We start from the raw sequence: 22773 nt of genomic DNA, 5'->3' as shown, positions 1-22773 counted from the left end.
CCATGAGTGCTCCCAACTTCAAAGCAGATGAGACAAGCATCTGTAAAAAGTGACTTGGGCATTCCCTTTGCTGCCTGTAGTCTCTTTCTAACCCTAGCTTACAGTGATCGCAGATGGGGTAAGCCTCATAATGCTTCTATCACAGGAGGAAGAAAGATGTCACAGATCGAATTTATGGACTAGTGATACCATATGGTATCAGCAGTATGGCTTATTAAATCAATGGAAACCACAAATGATTGATGACTACAGACTGATCTCACACTTCGGAAGCTAAAATACATTTGGTGATAGCTGTCTGACCAGTTTCTTCATGAACAAGATTCAAGTGACTTAAGTCAAGTGAAAGTTTGTGATCATTTTTCAGTTCAGGGCAGAAGTCTACTTTGAAATGCCAGCATTGGAACTGTTGAGAAACATTTGAACTGCTCCTTTCTCACTCTCTGACTCCATGTAGGCATTATTTCCATCATGATACTTTATCCTGAGCTTGCTTTCTTTTTTTAGCATTCTTATCTTCAACTGTGATCCAGCTCAGCTTTTGCATTTGCTGCCTTTTGGGTGTTTTATAATGTTTGATGTTTTGTAAAAACAACTGCTTAGAGGAGATGATGTAGAGTGACTATAGAGGAAAGACTGGGATTAGTCAGGAATTCCTGAATTCTGCTTGTAAGTCCACCTGTGAGCTAATATAAACTTAAATGAGGGTCATTATTGTTCCTTTAAATACATTTGTCTCTTAGCTACTTGATTGCATCTTCTGTTGCAGTGTTTTATACAGACTGTTTGATGCCCTGCTCCCACTGAAGTGCTACTGCCCATCTCACGGTTTTCTTTACAAGTACTAGAAAGTCGAACCTTCCGGGATACATTTAGGAGCTGATGCTACTATTTCCCTGCAAACATCTGCAGCATCATATCTTGTCGTGGGTTATGCTCTGAGCAGCTATGAGGGAAACCTTTATGCAGATAGATGCTAAATGGTAAATGAGCATAACTAGTAGCTGGATTATTCTACATGTAAAACTGCATTTTTATCCTCTTTCAGCCATATTCTCAGAAGACAGAAATTCCGGTGACTCTCCCTGGAAGAATAAATTTTCTATATCTGCCCTAAACACTCCGGAGCCAGCAATGATGCACGAGCCTTTAGTTGGCAGCCAGAAGAGGAAAGCCAGGAAAACTAAGATCACTCATCTTGTCCGAACAGCAGATGGTCGAGTGTCACCAGCAGGAGGGACACTGGGTAAGGAAATAAGACTTTAACTTTTGTTAAAACTGAATGGTTGGAGAAAGTTGTGGAGTACAACCAACCTATCAGGGAAGTATTTTTCAGTTAGCTTATTTTCATAGCTTAGAAAGGTCACTCTTTAAAATTCAGGTATCAATCAACTGGGAAATCAGCGTGTCCATAATGGCCAACTTAATTCTGTTTGAATGCTTAAATCTGTCTTCTCTCCCTGGATATTTCTGTTCTAAGAACTAAGAGCTGATGGAGAGACAAACAGAAAATGGTTACCTTTCATAATTTATTTCCAGTCCTGTAAAGAAATTACATTTTGCCTAGTTACAGGATGTATAAATTAATTCCATAACGTGACAGTCAATGCCGCAGTCCTTGCAGGAGTCCTCTGCAGTTAAGATAATTTCTCAGGACTCCTGTATCTAAAATGTACACAAAAGCCCTCTTGCTTGACCTAAAAGATAATGCAAAATTGGTAAATTGCTTCATAAAACTTACTACTGTGCTTCTGCCAGTAGCTTGGGTCAGAAGAGGTTGCAGCATGAATCTGATTACACTTAACAAAATCAAAGGTGAAGATTCTGTTAACACCAGACTAGCCAGTATATCGATGGGCTGCTATGAATTTAATTGCCAAATTTGCAAGCGTAACTTTCTTTTATTGCAGAGGAGAAGCCAAAAGAGCTGCCACAAAGTACTCTTCAAAAAACATCAAGTGCAGAAACAGATTGCAACAGTGAATGCTCCAGAAATGCAGAGACGGAAGAAAATCATAGTATTACGTCAGAGATGCCAGCGGTGTCTGCATTTTTTAGCTTAGCTGCTCTGGCAGAAGTAGCAGCCATGGAAAATGTACACAGGTATGGTTTTCTTTTCCCTTTGTTTTCTAAGTGAATAGTATGTGTCTGGCAGCTTGTTTAGAAAGCATGTGAATTGCAGACTGTTCAATTTGGCCTGTGTTTCCTCTTCTACAGCTTTCTATGAACGTCTGTTTTACGCCACTGGCTTAGTAGTGTTAAGTCTTCAGCTAAGTGACAGTGTAATCTATTTTGTTAGTCAGTAAAACGATCCTCCCTGGCAAGCTTACCTGCCAATTTTTGTATACAAACAGGTTCATAAGCTCCTTGAGATCCTAATGATTGAGGGTTTCTAATTATCAGATGCCATTTGTCAGATAATACCAGATTTAAATGGCTATTGCATGCTGATTTGTATTTTTCAGTGGCCTGAGACTGTCAAATTTCAGCAAACTTCAACTGTATGCTGAACATGGCTCAAGGAAGCCAACTTGTTATTTTTACTCTTGTGCTTTGCTGTGTAGGAGGCAAGGCATCTGCAGAATGGCACGGGCAGAAAAACTTTGGGTGGTGGAAAGCCACATTAGTTTGGGTTGGTCCTCCTCATTACTGAGTAGGCCGTCCACACAGAGAAGGTGGAGAATGTGCAGGTTACTTAGGGCTGTTGGATCAGTTCAGCATGGTCAGATCCTTCATGCTAGACCTGTGATGGGAGGAAACCAAGGACAGCAAGTCTTCCTTGGCTCCTAATTATCCTCTGTTGTTCTTTGATGCTGCAGCTTATTGGGGATGAAACCCTTACCCTTTCCTGCAGTGGAAAATCGGTGAGGAAGTGCTGGGCCAGTCTGAAACCATCACAGCCTCTGCAAATGGCATTTGACAAATTGCTGGCTGCCTGAGAAGTTCTACAAGGCAGCAGTTGATGAAACCATTTAAACCTCAGTTTAATGTTGATCTTGTAGCCGCCATCGGCCAACCCAGTCCTGTGCATTCAGGCTGCACATCAAACATTGAAAGGCTTTTTGGAATCTCAGGTGCCCTACAAGAAGCAAAGTCAACCAGCTCAGCCTGTTAGCTCTTCCCTACAGAAGCTCTTGTCTTGCTTAAGCAGCATTGTTTTGGGTGAGAAGTGTTTTCACACTGCAGTCAGCCTGGCCTTTCCTCCCAGCATTGCAGAACAAGTGTCTGCTATCAAGACAGCAAAAGTCTGAACTTGTTTCTGTCGTCTTCTGTGGTCAGAAGCCACGAGGCTTGGGGAAGTGCTGCACTAAGCTCTGCTCTCACTCACACCCTTGTGGTTTCATTGATTTCCATTAACGCTGACCAGAATTGCACAAGAGAAACAGGATTCGCTTCAGTGTGGTTTTTCCCTCTTTGTTCCTTTAAGAGTTCTTGTCCTCCTCTTGCCCCTGTTGAAGTGAGTTAATGTTTTACATAGCCTTCTGCTTGGGTCTCTCCTTACTCCCGCCTTTTGTCATCTCATCCTGCAGCTAGAGCAATGCAGCACCTTCCATGAGGCCTGAAAACACCAAACGGGCAAATGTCCAGCAACTGTTGCAAATTCCAGCTTGTAATCACTGCTGGTGGAAATGACAAGAAGGGAGGACTCCTTCCCACTAGAAACTTCGCCATGTCTCTCACAGTCTTGGCCAACAGAAGTCAAAACAGAAACCTAAATCTGCTGGGCTAGATGCTTATCTCTTTTCTACTCTGTTGACTGTTTGTTATCTTTTGCAACTCAGTTCTTTATTTGCAAATAGCCAGAAAAGAGAAGAACAGCATTAGAGGTTTGCTTGATGTATTTCTTTAGTGTCTGAATTTAATTATGAAATAATTTCACAGAGCCTTGGGCCACGGAAGCCAAACTCCTTTTTAACTGTAATTACAGCGTGTCTGGAAGTGGCAGCGTGGTTTCCATCTGAAGGCTTCTGTTTAGCTGTGTGTACCTTGTGCCAGCCCCGGTTAAGCACTGTGAACGTGAGCTGCATTTTGTGCCAAGGCCACTTCAAGGCACTCCGGTTCTGCCAGGCACCTTGGTACCTCCCTTTCTGCTGGGCTCTCAGCTGTGCCAGGGTGAGGTAAAGTGGCCCTTGTGTAAATAAAAAGAGGGCCCCAGATTTTCATTGCTGCAAATAACGCATACGGTAACAAAAATAGAGCCTGACTTGTGAGATTAGATAACAGGGGGTGACGTGCTATGTGTATGTATTTTAAAAGGCAAGCTGCAAAGGAGCTCTCCCAAGTCCATCTGCTACAATGATTGATGTTGATTTCCAGCACGTAATTCCGGCGCAGTTTATTTTTATGATCCCTTGTGCCAGGGGATCATTTGTAAATTAACGCAGCTGTAGTAATGAAAGAGATGTTGTGCCGGGCTGATGAAGTGTTAAGTCATGAAACTTGGAGTAATCCCAACGTGCGAGTCTGCTGATGAATATATTTCCATATTGCTTAAAAGCTGACTACGGGCTTGCATTAATGTGATCTCTGCCTCTGTGCCTTTGCCTTCTTTTGCCCCACGTGAGCTCTGCTCTCTGCAGAGAACGAGTAACAGCCCTTGTGCACTCTCAGCTTACTCTTTGGGTAGTCAAATACCATCCTGTCTTGGTTCTGCCTGACTTTGCGTTGTGTTGCAGGTTGTCCTCAGGATATTATTGTGCTACTGTAGCAGGAATACCTCTCAAAGGAGCGGGTGACAGCAGTATGTGGGCGTTTGTAGCAGCAGGGAGCTTTGGTGCTGTAATGCCGGATGTTGAACCGTATCGCCTGCCGCTTTCCATCCTTTCTGCTCTGGTAAAAGCACCTCCCGTGCTCCAAATAATGATGGGTGGCTTTTCTTTTCTTTTTTTTTTTGCAGAAGTCAGAGGGCCACACCTCTCCCACATGATGGACAGCCAAATGAAATGTCTCAGGCTCCAGTGCTTATTTCCTGCGCTGACCAGTGAAGCTCCACTTTATTGTAAAACATTGTGCTTTACCTAATATCCTAGCCTTGTCTTTACCAAGGGAAGCTAGTCAGTCCATATGATGGAAACTATAGACTGCAAGCAAGTGTTTATTGCTCTGAGTGGCCCAGAATTCACTGGAAGCCAGATGTTAGCAACTTGGGCCAGGTCCTCAAATCGGATCCCAGTATGTAGGAGGGTGATATTAATTGTCTATTAATGAACAGAAATGGAGTGATCCCAGAGCTTGCTTTCTATTGAAGGCTTTTAAACAGTAAATAGGTGGTTGGTGTGAAAAAGGCTGCCTTTACTGTTAGCTCACACAGCATCTCTTTTACCAACCAGAGAGTACGGCAACTAGTTTCGTATAATACCTAGTTATTCTAAATTAAAATGAAAAAAAAAAAAACCAACAACAAAAACACTGACGCACTGCACTAGTTATTATTAGATATTCTTAGTCATTTTTGTACATGAAGATTTAAGTTCTAAGATGGTTTATATTAATAGGTTATGCCTACGTTTATATTGTAGAATGAATTTAAAACCTGTTCCAGAGAACTCAAGGCAGCCTGGACAGATGTACCATTGTTAGCGGTGTTTGGGCAGCCATGTGGTCCAGATGTTCTGCACTTTTATATTTGCCACCAGAGTGGTAGAGTTTACTGGCGAAAATTCTGACAGGCTATGTTTGGGTTTGTTTCTTTTTAATTTAGCTTTGAATAACCAGGATGATGTGCATTAGAAAAAGGAGTGGTGTATGGAAAAGAAAATACTGCAGATAATTGATGTCTTTCATGCCTTGGAAGGTTCCTTTATTTTTGCATAGGTATCTGAGCGACTTGGTGAAACTTTCCTGTAAACAAAAAGTACTGCAAATGTGTTTTTCAAAAGTGACCTTAGTATTATTTCACCGTTCTGAAAAACCTAAAACCGTGACTTTTCGATACACATGTACACCGATACACATAACTTTTACATTTTACAGACACTGGCATTGTTGTGGTTACTATGCACAGTCCAAATCGGCTTCAGAGTTTGCGGAAAGGGCCAATTACAGTTTGTGTTGGTAAAGTGGCAAGCTGTATACAGATAAACTACAACCGAAGAGTAACGTTTGACTGCATTCAGACTACCAAACAGATCCATCTGCCAGTTTCTGTCTTTGCTTATGTTGAATTTTTGTGTTTTGCTCTCATAAATACATCCCAAAAGCAGGCCGAGTGTATCACTTGGCCTGTTATCTCTGCTATCGTGACTTAACGCTATTGTATAACCAAGCATTGATTCCTACCAACAGATGCAAAACGATCACTAATAATTGATCTAAAGCTACAAATTCAACAGGGTACTTCTTCTATAGCACAAGATGTTTCCCTACTTTTTGCATTGTAGCACAACAATTTACCAAATTGGACTCCAGCAATAATTTTCTATTAGTCTTCGTCATACCGGCTGAACTTTTGATAGTATTAGATTGAGTTTGAAGTTCTTTGAATTAAGTCTTTAAATGATGCGAGTTTACATCATTCTATCAGGCATTCTTATTTATACTTGACTGAATTGATAATGTGTTTTGGGGTTATTTTGTAACTAATTTGATGTAATAGCCATACGGACAGTAACTCTATTAATGCTTGCTAGGTTTAGCCTTTCATTGTTGTAGTAAAGTGAAAGTCCTTGGTTCAGCGTCGGGAAACAATATACAACGTACCACACGGGTTGTAATGAAGGATTAAAGGTCTGACAAAAGGCAAGTAGCTGGGGAAAGTGTCACTAAAGCAGCACCATCGAGGATGCATGTGTTGGAAGAAGGGAACAACAACAAAAGAACAACATTTACAAGCCAATGAGTCAGTGAAAAGGCTTTTTAAAAATTCAGGTGAATATATGACTAAGAGCCCCTAGAATGCCATTGCAGCCTATGGCAGTGTTTTTAATAAGATTTTATTAAAGTTTTATAAGTTATTTTAACAAGACAGGAAAAACTTAAAAACTGTTGGGTCACATCACGGTGGCTGTTGGAGTTTTGGACCACTTTATAATTAGCTGAAATCCAAATATGTTACAGTGCAGGCCGTTCACGTTGACAATGGTACTAACTTATTTCTCTAGAAACCTTTAGAGTAGATATATTTTTGTCAAAGCACCCCATCCTTCCTCGATTTAAATTTCAATATTGTTCCTGAAGATATTTCTGTATATTAATGGTACCTTTTTTAAAAGAAACAGAAAATTACTTTTTTCTATATGAATTAATATCTTACTTGATCTGCTTTTCCTTGACTTTCCCTTAGAGAGGGGGTAGGGTTGGGTCAGTTTACTGGATATGACTGTTTTCAGATACTTATAAACCTTTTTGTAGATATGCTTAATTTTTAAGCGATTAGGCACTGAGAGTAGCAGAAATCCTGCAAAGCTTTATAGTTCACTAGGCATTTGCCTTTGTTGGTTCTCTGAGTGATGTCTTGATTTCAGTAGCTAGAATTTTCCCTGAATCTACTAGAAGGGGTATCAGTATTTTCAGGTAACAAAGTCTGTTAGCACAACAAAAATTTCAGACCAATATCTTACTGTATTGGGGTTGGGTTTTTTCCTTGTTTGTTTTGTTTTAATTTTTATTAATTTCAGCTGCTTTCATTTTGGAAGATCTTATTGCTATTGTGTGTACTTCAGTATACCAGCAAACACTGTTACCCGTTAACACATTGTCCACAAATGCCTCTAGAGAAGAAATTGTTGCACCTTATGTATATCTCAAGCAAACCAAAATATGATGCTTTTCTGCTTTGTTTATTCTGAATATGTTGTATCATACTTTACTGAACCCATTTTAACTTAGCTAAAGCTATCAATATTTATGCATTTCACATTATTTTCTGGATCTGAACCTGTGTATAAATCTTTCTTTAAAAAAAAGAAAAGCATTTACCGTAGTTGTCCTCTGTGAGTTATCCATGGGAGGGGGGAATCTTGTCTCAAGTGTAAAATGCAGTACTGTCCCAGTTTTCCTTGGCTTTTATTTATTTAGTGATCTTTGATATTTCATATGTAGTTTTGAGGTATACTAAATACATTGTTGTAGCCGAAGCTACAGATCTAAGCAGCTGGGAGAAAATTACTGTAATGTCTTCTTACTTGTCCTAGTACTGTATACAAATATGGGAAAAATGTTCTGCAGAACATTTGAGATGCAGATTCTTATCCCCACAGTAGGTTATTTTTCCAGATAGTAGACCAAATCAATCAAAACTCGATGATCTTAAAGGATCCTGTGATTCTAAAAACATCTATGGAGATTACTTTAATGCTCTGCTTATGGCAGTAACTACCCCTTGAATGTGCTGTGATTTCAGAAATAGAATATATTTATTTAAGATGACTGAATGCTCTTTTATACTAATACAGTATCCCAAAGTCATGAGCAAGAGACTTCTTGGTAGTTTGGGTGTCTTATTTTATAGCATTGGTGCATGACTTTTGAAATTAAAGTGATAAGCGTTGTTGGAAAGGAGCACAGGAACAAGGGACTGGTAGAAGCGTGTGAACTTGTGGTGTTTAAATTCCAGCTTTGGTCTTTATTATTTGGGTGAAAGCTGCCTTTTGTAGCACAAGGCTGAAGAGCATTCTGCAGTTTGTATTAAGTAGAAACCCAAGAGAGTCATAACTTGCGTCAAGAGAAGGGAATGTCTTGCAGTTTGGATGCTTTCTCTTGGAACAGGATATGAAATTGAAGCTGTTTTAATTTCCACTGTCTGTTCAGCTACTGTACGGATGCTGAGCAGACTGAAGGCAACAGCTGGTAGTTGTGGGACAGCTAAGAGAGGATGAAGGGAAAGCTGACCTTTGTTCTCAGTATGGCAAAGTTATGACAGCAAAGGGGAATTATGAAAAAAGATAGATGTATATATATATGTGTGTGTGTGCGTGTGCATGTGTGCGTGTGCGCCTGGGTGTGTACATTCTGCAAAAAAAAAATGTAGGAAAAAACAAAAACATGATGGGTCTGCAAGAGACTATAATGTATGTTGACCCTTTGAGTGCACTCCCTTTTTTTGAATGCTGAGTCTTATATGGCTACCTCTCCTAAAAGACTACTTTCATTAACTTCCATTTGCATTCAAGCTTGATCGTGTAATCTTTTCAGCCATTGATACCATTTGTATATCACTGTGTGCTTTACTTTGCAAGAGCAACATTTCTATTGTGCAGACGACGTAAAGGCTGAATATACAGTGGTAGCCAAACTATGTTGCTGGAGCATTTTTGTTTAACCTCTGCCAGAGCCATATGGGTTGCAGGACGTGGGCCCGCTAGCTCTAGTTGGTTCAGTGAAATTGGTTTTTATAACAGCAGCAAATGCAGTGCTCGTGGGGTGGTGGACTTCAGCCATTGCCAGAGGTGATGCAGTGAGCCAAATGCTGCTCTTGAAACTTGTTCTGGAGTTTACGTTTGCCACCCTGATTTCGCAAGGAAGCGTAACTGTGCAACTTGTGTGTTGTATACCATAAGTTACCCATTAGATGCCGTTTGTTTGCCGTGCTTATTTGGTAGATTGTAGAGCTCCTAGGTGTCTTTGCCATGTTTTGTAATACTTGTGGCATTCTCCTTACCCTGTACATACTGTGGAACTTTAACCTACAGCTGCCAGGATGCGGAGGCGCGTCAGGACACTGGGCGCCGTGAAGGGGTGCGTTTAGTCTGTGAAAGAGTTACTTGCCTCCTCCCCTCAATTCCCCAATAAAAAGGCACAGTGAGGTTTATGCTCTCACCTAAGTACTATTATAGTCGTTTATATACTCAGTATTTTCTACTGAATTGACAACTTTGAAGAAGGTTATGAGATGGATGTATACTTTATGTTCCCCCACTAATTCTGCTAAGGCAGAAATCTAGGAAGACTTGACATGAGATCTCCACTCGGCAACACACCTAAGCTTGTGCTGAAAACCATCCTTACTTCTGGGGCAGCGTTCTTGTTTGCACTGTGACAGTGCAGGAGCCCCAGTTATGGACCACTATGCTCTTGGAGTTAAGCTTGGGCTTGCGTGATGTTCCTGGGGGAGGCACATGATTGTGACCTAGGGCCTTCATTGACATAGAATTCTAAAAATGACTGCAAATAGCATAACACTTACTCAGTTCTTCCAAATAATTGTATTTTAGTTTCTGGATCTTAACTGTTACCATGTACCAGCAGACCCACACTGTACTCTACTGGAAAAAAACTCACCTGTACAGGCTAACTAACTAGGCTTCCAAAATGTAATGGTCTAGTCTACTTCTTCCACCCCTGCAACTGAAACCTTATTTTCTCCCACACACTGCTACACATTAATCGGTGGTGGGGGCTTTGAAGGTGACAAAAGCAGGAGAGTCATGTGTGTGCGTGTGTCTGGGTGTATGTATACATATGCATACACACACACACACAGGACCGCAGTGACTTGCAACATGTTCTTTGTACAAAAGTGTTCCCATCTTAGGTCAATAAAACACCATGAGATTTCTCAGATGATCGTTTTCCAACTTTCTTGCTAGATTTCAGTCTCTTTCCTTCACATTACACCATAAGGTGTGATCTTCAAAAATCACACCTGAAAAAAACCACAGCTCCTGATGACCTGGATGCTACAAAAGCCTTCTTTCTCAGCAGTGCTTGCTTTTAATAACCAGTATCTGTTGACAGTTTTAACACAACGGATTTGCTGTGATCTTTCTTCCTAGGGCCCAATCCTTCCTTTTATTCTCACACATAATTCACTGAATTTTGACCCAGTATTTGGCTTTATTCTCTCCAAGGCTTCGTGTAAACATGCCTTACAATAGTTCATCTCCATCAGTCGTATAACAGAGCTACTGCCTTCTTAGCTGTGTGTAGTTGAAAGTCAATAAGCACATTTCTAGAATGTCGTACTTTCTTCAAAATCTTCTAATTTGATATTTTTAAGTGCACATGTTAAGTCATGTGTATAACATGCTAAAGTACATTAAACTGTGATAATGAAACTGAAATATTTAATAAAATATTTGAAATATTTGAAAAGGACCTTCAAATAGATTTCTTTATGTTCATTCTATTTTGGTTATCTAGCGTGTGCCTGTAAACAGTTTCCCATTTAAACCCAATGATTGCAAATAAATACTATTCAAACTGAGCTGCTTTGATACTTCACCTGCTTTACTATCAAATGATTGTTTACTTTAACATATGGCTGAGTTAATAGTACTTGCAGAATTTGTTTTTAGCTATGGTATGAATTTGTTGGCTTTTTTAATACTTAAAAAGAAACAAGCTTGTTTTCCACCTGAAAACGGAAGATGCCAAAATCCAGAGATGGACCCTCAGAGCTGTGAGCTGTAGTTTCCTGTCAGATCATCCATTCAGCTTCTACACAATGACTGCAAAAACGTTGTGTGTTTTCCAAAGAACTTCTGCCCATTTGTTCTTGCTTACACATGTCTATAATGGGAGCTTCCCTTTTATTTTTGAAAACTTCCGAGTCTGGTTCAGCACTGTTGACATTGTTGGAAAGATCTGCAGAGCCCATGCAAGCGCCCCAGAATGCAATGGATTTATATGGGCATAAAGCTGGAGATTGTGGGGCAGGGAGAGCCAGGACTCGGTGCCGTTGGACTGTAGGAGAAAAGTTTGCCTTTTCTCCTGGGCTTTCCAGGTATCCACTTTGTGTTTCTAGATTTTGTTGTCTTTGCACAATCGGGAAGCTCATTTATAGTCTGCACAAACATATGAGAAGTCATCTCAGATGAAGAAGCCCTTGCTGTGTTTTCGGCCTTTGGACACTAAGAGAACTTACTCAGAAATTGATTCTCTTTTCAAAATAAATAGCAAGTGTCACCAATGTTTGAACTGACAGGTCCCCACTACTTTGGAAACTTACTTAAACCAGGACTGTTTTCTGCCCATGTGTTTTACCCTCTTGAGGCTTGAAAATTAGACTGTTGGGGATCTTGTCTTTTCCTGCCCTGAAGGAAGGAATGCCTGAAGCCTCCTTGATTGCAATGTGTTTTTCTGATCACAGAAGACCTCAGTACAGACTTGGTAGTGGAAATCAGTAGACACCAGTTTTTCAGATGGGAGCAGAGCTCCCGTCTCTGAGTCAAACGTAGCAGAAGGGAAGCCTTTGGGGTTTTTGTGTTTTTTTTTAAACTATGTGCCATTTACTCAGGGAAGAAGAAATGTACACAATCTTGCACTGCCTTTACTGGGTATGTATCAGTATGTTTGCAAAGAAACACCAGGAATGGAAGAGCTTCAGCATTGAAGGCCACATAAAGGTCATATGTGGGGATAGGGGAGAAGAGCTCTGATTCAGTGAGCAAAAAAAGCTGGAAGAAATCTTGTTCGAAATACATATTCTCTCATGATAGTATGCCCAGTCAGGGACATTGAAGTCACTATCCTGGTTTTTTGATTACAGAATTACCTTAAAACAGACATCTTCATTCCTTGAACTCCCATCTTTTTTCATCTGCTCTCATTTAGTTCTTCCAACAAAACACCTGCTGAATCCAGCTAACTCTGGGGCATCTAGATGTGGTTTGTTACCCAGCTCTCACTCACATTGCTTCTTGCAGCCACATTACACTGACACTCTCATAACTGTCAGGTAAGAAATTTCCACTAATAGTTTTGGAAGAACACGGGACGGAAAGGTATCGTCCTGCTAAAGCACCGCACTTCTGCCAGGTGCTCCAAAATTCTCCCCTTGATACCATTTGTTGGGTTCTTTCATCCTGGGGCTTTTTAACGTGCAGCTAACCTTGCTTTCAAACACTTTTTTTCTTTTTTTCCCCTACAGTGTGTGACAACATTAAGCGAGACACAAAGTCTACTTGAGCATACCATAGTCATGTTATAGCTCATGAAGCTGTCAGTCCTTCAGTAGGACACTAACACCTTGTGAGAAAATATGAGATGCATTCCTATATCTGCTGCAAAGTTCTATTTTGTTTTGTTTTCAGAAATAAAACTTGTAAGATATAACGCCTACCATCTATCCAGTGTCAGCTTCTTTTTGTGGACCGTTTTTGGCACAGAAACAGTAAGAAATTGAGCACTAATATAGTTGTATTTAAAATTTACTCTAAATTTCAACTAGGCTTCATTAGTTACTTTCTGTTAGGAGAACGTAACATTAGATCTCCAGCAGAAGTAAGCTAGCCCAAGATGTAGCTGTCTCACCCCCAGCTGAAACTCCAGTTGAAAATCCAGCATATTAAAGTAATACAAAAAGTATATTCCACGTAGAGCAGCACTTCAACCTATTTGTCAGCCCGTGAAACAAGAGCAACTAGTTGAAATAGACCCAAAAATCAAACCAGTTGAGTGTCAGGGTTAGCACCAAAGTGTAACTTTCTGAGTGCAAACAACTAACACTGTTAGTGTTACCTTAGAGCTTGGATATGGAGAAGTAACATCTAGAGAGTCAGGCGTATTTTATTACAGTTTGCACACTAAGAGAAGGCCGGTGGTGCCATCAAACAACATCCAGTTTAAGAAAAAAAAAAAAGAAGGAAAGAAAAAACACTCAGGAGGTGTCCTTCTGATCCAAAAGAAGTACTTGGAGTACATCTTAAAGTTACATACGTGGCCCACCAAAGGCTTCCCAGTCATGGCAGACCATCAGACTCCAGTCACATCAATCTGAGCATCCGTTCCCTTCCTTCCAATGTTTGGGTGGGTTCACTTAATACATGGTCAACACCTAGAGTTACGATTTGCTTTTAGGCTTTCCTAGTATGAAAAGTCTTGGTTCCTGGGTGTTTTCTTGAGTGAGATTCTTAAAATGGTATTGCTGCTGGAGGACTTAAAACTCAGCAGCATGTTGTCAAGTTTCAAAGTCCAGTATCTCAGATACCAACCTCAGAAAGTTTAATGTAATGGGATTTCTGTTCTGATTGAGGCCCTCTAAATGCTGCTGTGGTATCACTGTGGTTTATTGAAACATCCTACCACCTTTCAGGATTTAAGAATTTGGAAGTCATATAGTCCCAGTCTGACAGTAGTTTAAGATTTATTTTTGGTGGTGGTGTCCAGTAATACTGACTCAGATGTTCCATCTGGTTTGGTCCTTGCTGGCTCGGGTGAACACCTGTTCTTGTTTGTGGGTGAACATTACCAGGACTCCCAGCTGTGGCATTTGTCATGAAGCAGGGCTCTGGCAGAGGGAGGCTCTTTCCCCACAAGCCTCCCAGGCTTCTCCCCTTCAGGAGAGCAAAGTGTTTCTACATCACAGCAACTTAGTCCATGCAGCTGGGTTCTCTTGCCCACAGCTGCTCAGATACATTGTTTTTTTTTAAAAAAAATCAAAAACAAAACACGCCTACCTGGCAACTTGACAGTAGCGTCAGATCTTCATGAATTTCCAGGTTTTGGTAGGCAATAGTTTGAGAGTGAGGGGTCTAATGTGTCTCCAGTCAGTGCAGCTGTGTAAATTGTGTGCAGAGATCGACAGGTTTCTGCAACGAAGCTGGGTTTCCTTTTGTTTTGGAGAGCAGTATTTTATAATGGAAGTAAGGTGGCAGGGAAATTACCATCGCAGCAGATGGACTATTTCCTTGTCTTCAAAAGATTCCAATTTCTAGAGCGAGGTTTGCCAACTGGTCTGAAAAAAAAGAGGTGAAATTGCAGTTCTGGTCTGTGGCTTGAAATGGATGCTGTGTTTTACTCAGTGACTGTGGTGGTAGCTTTGCAGTCGGAAGTGTTACGTGAGCTACTTGAGGTTTTAAACCATCCCTTTCACTTATAGATGACGGATGTATTCAGCACATGGCAAAGGTATTGCTAACGAACGCTTCCCTGCACGTACGTCATAAGTAGTAGCAATTGTTTATCATCATTTTAATCGGTGCTTAAGAAAATTCTTCATGCTGTATTTCAAAAAAATAGCTTTTGCTTGGCTGGCACAAGGCATAGTTTTACCCCGGAAAGTAATGCAGGGAAGCATTTGCTCTGTGACTGTTTAATCTCGGTACATCATGTTTTTTCAAAGCATCTTTACTAGTGACTATCTGTCGTGTACCGTATTTAGGATATAGTTTATTCAGGTCTGGGATCAAGCAGATCTCAAGCAGAAATCCACACCAGCAAGGGAATCTCTTAGGGATGAAGGGTTGCTAAAGGATCCTGGATGCAAATGCTAAGATCTCCTAAGATGTGCGACAGCCAAGAGGTATGATTGCAGACCTGGGAGCCAGGCTCTTGGCAGGGATCAGCACAGGCCCATAGTGAGATTGTGCTGACTAGCATGAGGGGGAAACAAAACAGCCTACGGTGTGAACGTCAGGACAGCTGTATTTTAGACCCTTTTGATTCACAGAGTCCAACACGTTGTGGTCGGCACCATGTGCTCCTGCAGGAGAGAGGTTGGGGGTTGGTGGGGCAGGAGGCTCCCTTGCTGTGCTGCTTCTCCTCAGCATTTGCTGCTCGTTGGTTTTCTGCAACTCCGCGTGTATAACTTAAAACTGGATATGAAGATGGTCACTGGTTCCTAGATCCGTCGTAGCGGTACTTGGTGCGATCGTGTTGTCCGCTGTGGGGTGCAGCAGCCCCACTGTGGATTTAAGGCAGTAAAAGGGGTACCCAGTGGTTCCCCAGCTCCTCTGGGGTCACCTCCGTGGGGTGGCCGAGGGCAGTTAGTGCTGGCTGCAGACAGGCTGTGGGTTTCACAGCAGCAGCACTGGCAGGCCTGGTCTGGGATCAGGCTCTGTGAACTGCAGAAACAGAGGGTGTTCATAAAAAGTCATTATAAAAGTGAAGCAGATTTTTACTCGGCAACATCTACACACACATAACAACGGGATGCATTTGGTCTTTTATGGCTTTTATACAAAAACTGCCTGGAATACACGGTGTTTGCTGCCACAAGCTCTGACAGCATTGGACACTGTGCACTTGGTTACTTATTAACAAGTGAGGGGAAAGAATATTTTTTTTTTTACAGATTTGTTTGTCTACCAGATGGCGAAATGTACCTGACATACCTTGGTCACTGGGTGGTTAGAAGAACAATAATCTACATGTTACCTTTAGGGCTGGGTCCTTATTTTAGCATTTTCAAACAGAAGCATTTTTTAAATAACTAACCTGTGAGTTGTGCACAGGATGTTTCATGTGTGAGAACCATGAAAACACCATAATACATGAGTCAGTATAAAAGCTGTAGTTTCACGTTCACAGACTGTTAATCTGCAGCTCATTTAAAAAACCTAGATGAAAAATAAATGTATTCTTCTACCTTGGCAAAGTGATTCTGTAATTGACAGTCAAGGGTTACCAGCAGGGATTTAAAAGCATCTTTAATAATGACATCAAAATTTCTGGGCTTTTAGGCCATTTGGAAAATACTCCAAGTGCTTTGCAGGATGAGTAATTTTTTTACTAGTTTTGATTAATAAAACCACAAATACAGTTAGTTTGACGATCCTTAAAAAAGTAGAAAATGGTGGATGTAATTTTTTAGATGCCCCACGTTGCCTCAGACCTAGGTGGGAGCCCCTCGGCAGCGCTGGCCCGTCGCGTTTGGCGGTGCTTGCCAGAGGACGTGGTGGCATGTCTGGAATGTGCAGCTGCTTTCGGCATCAAACCACCGTCCCATAAATCTCAGCCACTGGAAATATGTTGCCATCAAGACAGAAGGGGCATAAAAGCTGTTATAAAATAAGAACTGGTTGGGTTTTGTCACTTCTGTCAAATCTACTGTCCAACTGAAAGTGATTTTTTATTTGATAGCGACAAATGTCTTTGCTGTGTGATTTTGTTCAAGTTGCTGGAAGTTGGAAACATCAAACATTGCTTACAAATTTCTCACCTTGCTTTTCAGTCATCTTTCCTTTCCCCTCCTCTCTTTGCTCGAGCAGCTAAAAACTTGATGGACAGGATGGGCAGTGTCCTACACCCTCCCGAGCTACTGCACCATCTGAAAAACCCACAGAGAATAATTTTTTAATTAGTGGTATTTTAAAAACTGTTTTCCCCAATTTTGGCTGTGCATCAAATGCAGCTTCTGCACAAAGATAGGCACAAGGAGATAGGATCCTCCAGTGAAGCAGGGGGAGCAGCAAAGCTGGGCTCTGTGGGCCCTTCTTGTGCCTCAGCTTTTTGTAGGAAAGCCCAGGCAGCGCCAGTGTCAGGAACCCAGCAGGCTTTTGAAATACAGTAAATTATTTCCTTCTCCTAACGGTTTATTGTTGAGAACGGATTCACGGTTTATGAGGTTTTGGCCCGGTTCATTTTTTAGTGCATGGCTTGTTACAGCAACTAACATTCCTTGAAGTCACATGCATTTTTTAAAAAACCAACCCAACCCCACCCTTCAGCACTGCATTTTGGACCAGCAGCATTTGTGGTAACTCCTGCTGAGCCTTAACTTGCGAAATAAAACTCTTACCACATTTCTAAATTTCGTTACTAGAGGGGAAAAAAAGAGTCCCCAGACAATTCAATTTTCTTTTTCTGTAATTACCAAAGAAACCTTCCGATGAATGAATGCAATTACCGGCTTTTCCGCTCACCTTGCCCACGTAGGCTCACCTCAGCCAGGTGCTCTGCCTGGGGGAACCCTGCGGGGTCAGGTCCACCTTGACATGAAGCATCATTGCTTTCCCCCCAGAGCAGGTGCCCTGTCCGTGGGGAAACGTGGTGCAGCAGCCCCACTGCATCCCACGGGATGGGACGGGGGTGCCCACCCTGAGGGTGTGGACAGACCCCCTCAGAAAGCTGCGGTAAGAGCTGCACCTGCAGGATGCACGTATGGATGGAAGGGCTGTTGCTCTGCACGTCTGGTCAGTCGGTGAAATGCTGCTTTTAATTTCTGTGTCTTTCGCCCGCTTCTGTTTGAAAGGTGTTGTAGGCACTTCTGTGGGACAGAGCTTCTGTCGGGTGAGCAGGTCCCTGTGGTTTGGGGTTGTTAGGGTTGAAGATTTGGTGCTGGCTGTAGCAGCTCGGGATACTTGCTGTTGTATTCTCCGGCCGTCTCCTTGGAATACGGTGGTGGTGGTTGTCTGGAGTCCCTGAGCACAGGAGTTTTTGCTGATGCAAAGACATTTTTATCCTCGTATTATTGTTGCTGGGCATTGATTTCATCAAGAAATATGAATCCAGGAAGGATGCCACAGACTTTCTTTAATTGAATTGAATGTGTCTCTAGATGGTCTTTTTTCACCCATACCTTTTATATTTGAAATTTATAAATGGAGAAGGGGTGGGGGAAATAATACAGGGTGCAGACAAGCCTATAGGAAAGGCCAGCATCTCCATAGATCAAATTCTGTGTGTTCTGCGTGCGTTTCTATGGTGAGGGCAGGTCAGTGAGCTGCTGAGGTAGCTGTTCACTGCAGACATGGTAAACAGACTGACTCATTTCCACGGCCGTCGGTAGGTGAGCGTGGCAGACCGGCGCTGCCGCTGCTCCTGTCTATTTGCTTCCTTTCAATCCTTGTGGGTCGATGGCTCTTGGTGTCATTCTACTAATTGCTCAGTGTAAGGCAGCCGAGAGGAGCTCGGTGGGTGAGGTCAGCTTCGGGCAATCCTATTCCATGGAATGCAGCGTGGCAATTCATCCTCCATGTGATTTATGCAGCGTGGCAATTCATCCTCCATGTGATGTTGGTATTTCCTTACAGCATTTCATCTCCATATTTCTGAGTGCCTGGTTAAAATGTCCCAGGCTCCTAGTTTGACTTTTTTTCCTTTTTTTTTTTTTTTTCCTTTTTTGAGGCAGCGTCATGTTTCATGTCAACCAGGTAGTTCTTTGGGCTACTTGTAGCAGATTTTAAGAACCAACTGCTCTTTGAACCTGTGCAAGCTATTGGCAGGAACCAGACATAGTGATTCTTGTCAGCGTGGGTTTTTCTTGCTCCTTAGCAACTTGCCAACAGTTCGGTCAACATCTTTCAAGACGACAAAAGGGTGAAGGAAAGCTTTCCGTGGCAGCTTTTGAAATGTTATTGTGAACATCTCTCTGCACTCTTCTTGGTTTGCTGCTCCCCAGCTTTTTTTCAAGGGGACTGTAAAAGTAGACAGGCTTCTGGTGGTTTGTGAAGAAGGTGTTAGCTGACTCTTAATGGGATGTCTGAAGAGCTTGTGTGTGTTCCTGGACAAACAGCAAGCCAAGGCAGAAAACTGAGCAGCCAGTCAGGATATTAAACACATCCCAGGTCACGGCAGGGTGAGATCGAGGCAGCATTTACTTGGCACAGAGTCACAGGGCCAAAAGGGACTTGGAGACGGCAGCTAGAGAGTTTCTCTGCCCTAAGACAGGTTAAACTATACTTAGCACATGCCTGACGGGAGGGTGTTGAACCTGTCCTTAAAAGCCTTTAGTAGTGGAGACTCAACCATTTCCCCGTGCGGTTTTTGCCAGTGCATGACTATCTTTACATTTTGAGGGTGGTTTATTCCTCCAGTGCCTAAGTACAAAATTTTAGGGCATAAGAGAAAAAGATTGTCCTCAAAAGATGTTAGACAGAGAAGCATTGTAGCTGTTATTACAAATGCAACCTTAGAAATAATGATCAGATAAGATCTGAGACAAGATTTTCAAGGAGCGCCAGCCCAAATTTATTGCTAGCCACAGGACTCCTCCTGCCTTTGAAAATCTCTTCCTTCAAATGGTGTGTTAGGTTGACAGTTAATAGCCATACCAGAGAGGTTCAAAGAGACCTTTCTCCTCGTGCTGTGTTTTCTATCTAGCAGTTGCCTTTATTTTTTTTTTACAGAGTTCTGACAGTAAAAAAACAGAAAACAAAACCAAAAAAAAACCAAACAACCAAACAAACCCTGAACAACCCAGCTTGCCAGCTTTTTCCTTGGTACCCTTTTCAGACACTACGAGTCCATCATTAAAGCCATATTGCAAGGAGGAAACCAAAGGAGAACAGCATCTCTTTTGTTAGACAGGGCTTGTGCCAGCCATGCCCAGAGGCTGGTGAGCTGGCAGGCGCCAGAGCCTGCCCTCACTCTGCAGCCATCCTCTCTCAGCTGCCACTGGGCTTGGAAATGGGCATTTTCCCTGGCTGTCCTCCGGAGAGATGCTGCTGGCGAGGCACCCCTGCGCTCACAGCCAGGTGCCTGCCTGGTGTCTTCTCTGGGACATGTGGGAAAAGCTGCCCGCAATGGTGTTGGCAGCGCAGAACATCCCTGGGTCTCTGCTTTGGGAGGGGGACCCATGACTGCAGCTGTGAGACTTGTCTCCAGCTCCAAAACCAGGACTAGTGGAACAGTTTTGAAACAGCTAGGAGAGTAATGGAGCGAGTTCAGCGTGTTAGTTCAGCGTCGAGCAAGTTCAGTCGTGCTCCCTTGCTGACAGTGCCCTGATTGAGCCGGGGAGATGCCCATGAGTCGCGGGGGGGACAGACTGTGCTTTTCTACATGCAGAGTACCCAGTACCAGGAATGGGTGTTCGACAGGGATGCAAAGAAGAGAGCACATCCCTCAAGCAAGGGGTGCGATTGCCTTCACACTCTGCCCGTGCGGGGCTGTCGGGAGGCTCCCTGCCCGCACTCCTGGTCTCTGTGCCTGGCACCAGGGCAGGGCTTTGCTGTGCTCAGCAGAAGTTGTAGGCTTCAGAATAGGTCAGCAAAGCCTCTTCCATACTAATGGTCCAGGCACCAGGAGAAGGTCATCCTGGCTGTGCCGGTGTGCTGCTGGGACCTGGACTCAGGTCCCACCAGCCCTGTTCTTCTTCTGCCCACTGCCGTGCAACTCGGAGGCAGGGAGACGCAATGGCAGAGTCCCCTGGCTCTGGTGGCAAGCGGTGTTAACACCTTCTCCAATGCATGGCAGCCCCTTGCCAGCCCCACGCTGCCCTGGCAGGGGCTGGTGGCACCACCAAGGGCTGCACAGGGTGCTAGGATGCTGCCCAGCACTGGTTGTGCATGTCCTTGGCTTTGCAACCCCAACAAGAACCAGCAGCAAGCGGTGGCAGAGGTGGCCCTGCAGACGCTGTCGGAGCTGTGCCAAGCCCATCGGTTGCTGTTGTGGCCTCAAAGCCCCCTTTAAGCCACTCCATGTGGTGGTACAGACCCAAGCGCTGACACACAGGGAGGTGCCACAAAGAAAAGCAGGGACTAGGTTCTGTATCAAAGAGCTAAAATTAGTGGAACCACAGGCAGGACACAAAGCAGAGGTCCTCGTAACACTGGCCTCCTGTACAGGTGTTTGCTCCAGGTGATGCCTGGCCCAGTGATGGGCATGGGTATGGCAATGAGCAGATGAGTGAGGGACCCAACTCTGTTTAGTTCCACTAAGAGCCTTTGACGAAAGCCAGTGCAACTGCGTACTGGCCAGAGGCTGACTTTTTAAAGGCAGTGCCTCCACAGGCATGGTAGTTGGCAGTCTCAGAGTGTTGAGAGAAAAAGCATTTTATGGCTTAAAAACGAAACGGGTGCAGTGGAGCAGTTCAGAAAATGCAATTTCCTCAACAACCTTGCAAGCGGGAGAAATGGCACTTTTATAAAAGGGGAAACGAGGTGTGTGGAAGGGATGAACTGATTTTCCCTGAGCCCAGTAACCAACCTGGCAAGGATGGCGGTAGGAATTTTTGGCTCCTAGTTTCACACACAAACTATGAAATACGGTGGATTCCTATCAATCTGCACTTCAGTTGCAAAGTAACCAATATGTTCAGCAGTCCCTCGCTTTCACCATTGATAAAATCTTCAGAGATGCCTGGGGAAGGGAAAGTGTTTTCCTCCGTGTTTCACAGTTTCTCTCCTGCTCCAACAGACCCTTAATCCCTTGTGCTCCCCCCAGTTTCCTCACTGCTGCTCAGCCCTAGCAACCCTACCCAGGATAAGCAAAAATAGGTTGTGGTGGAGTCAAAAGTGGCAAAAAAAAGCTGCGCTTTGCAGGCTGAGCCTGACTTCCAAATCACACCCTTTTCCTCAGTAGTTAAAAAACCACAAGAGCAGCCATTAAAGGTGAATCTTTAGTTGATTTTGTATGCAATGTAAGTGCTTCGCTTAAAATTTCCCAATTTTTTTTTCATTCCCAGCATAGCAGGGTGCTGCTTGTATTTTCCCTGCTGTTGAGTATCAGCATGTGCTTTGAATCCTGTTGAGCTGAAGAGGACTTGCTATCAGAACTGAGAAACAACACTAATCCTGTAACCCTTGCAGGCACAAAATTCTTACTAAAATACCAAAAAAAAATAGGAGCATTTCCCTTCTGCTGTACTTGCACGTCCATCTGTGTAACACTAAGGGTAAAGCAAGGTTCAGACATGTAAGTAAGATGAAGTAATACTCTGTGGAGATGCAGGGACTGAGGTGACTGAGTTTTAAACAGTGTCTGTACACAGTGGCTTTCCCAATATAAGTGGAAGAATTTACATCACACACCGTACAGGTCAGCTTCTGTGTGTGTGTGTCTCTCTTCTTACGGTACTTACCTGTGTGCCTGGTGTGGGTACCTGGATGCTGAGATTGCTTCTGGGGTCACTATGAAGTACCAATCAGGAATTTTCTAGCTTTACTGTTTCGTGAGCAAAGAGGCGGAGAGTAATGCTGGATTCAAGCGAGGATGTGTTTGCCTGGCAAACTGCTAATGGCAAGTACACTTTTAAATACAGTCCACCCTTCATTCTGTAATACTGCAAATACATCCTGTTCCATCAGGGCACCCTTCTTTAAAATACCCATTTTTAAGCTCCCCTGTCAAAACATCAGAATTATTACGGGAAGCCGTTTCTTTATTGCCACACGTTTCTTGATACACATTTTGTGCTGTACTCAAAGGAGGACTGCTGTTGGGGGTGTGCTGTGT

At 43.0% G+C, this 22773-nt stretch overlaps 1 protein-coding gene across 5 annotated transcripts in view; it reads left to right on the top strand.

Moving 5' to 3' along the window:
- The window catches only part of BBX (bobby sox homolog (Drosophila)), a 150503-nt gene extending 137510 nt beyond the window's left edge, over nucleotides 1–12993 (top strand). For all 5 annotated transcript variants that reach the window (XM_014947343.1, XM_014947341.1, XM_014947340.1 and 2 more), the window contains 3 exons: nucleotides 1049–1246; nucleotides 1911–2103; nucleotides 4898–12993. In XM_014947343.1, coding sequence (XP_014802829.1) covers nucleotides 1049–1246; nucleotides 1911–2103; nucleotides 4898–4985 — 479 coding nt within the window. In that variant the 3' untranslated portion in view covers nucleotides 4986–12993. The remainder of the gene's footprint in view (nucleotides 1–1048; nucleotides 1247–1910; nucleotides 2104–4897) is intronic.
- Nucleotides 12994–22773: the final 9780 nt, after the last annotated feature.

This window comes from Calidris pugnax, unplaced genomic scaffold, assembly GCF_001431845.1.
Source record: "Calidris pugnax isolate Ruff unplaced genomic scaffold, ASM143184v1 scaffold95, whole genome shotgun sequence".
Taxonomy (NCBI): Eukaryota; Metazoa; Chordata; class Aves; order Charadriiformes; family Scolopacidae; genus Calidris; species Calidris pugnax.
Note: the sequence above shows the minus strand (reverse complement) of the source record. Positions and strands in the feature narration are given on the sequence as shown.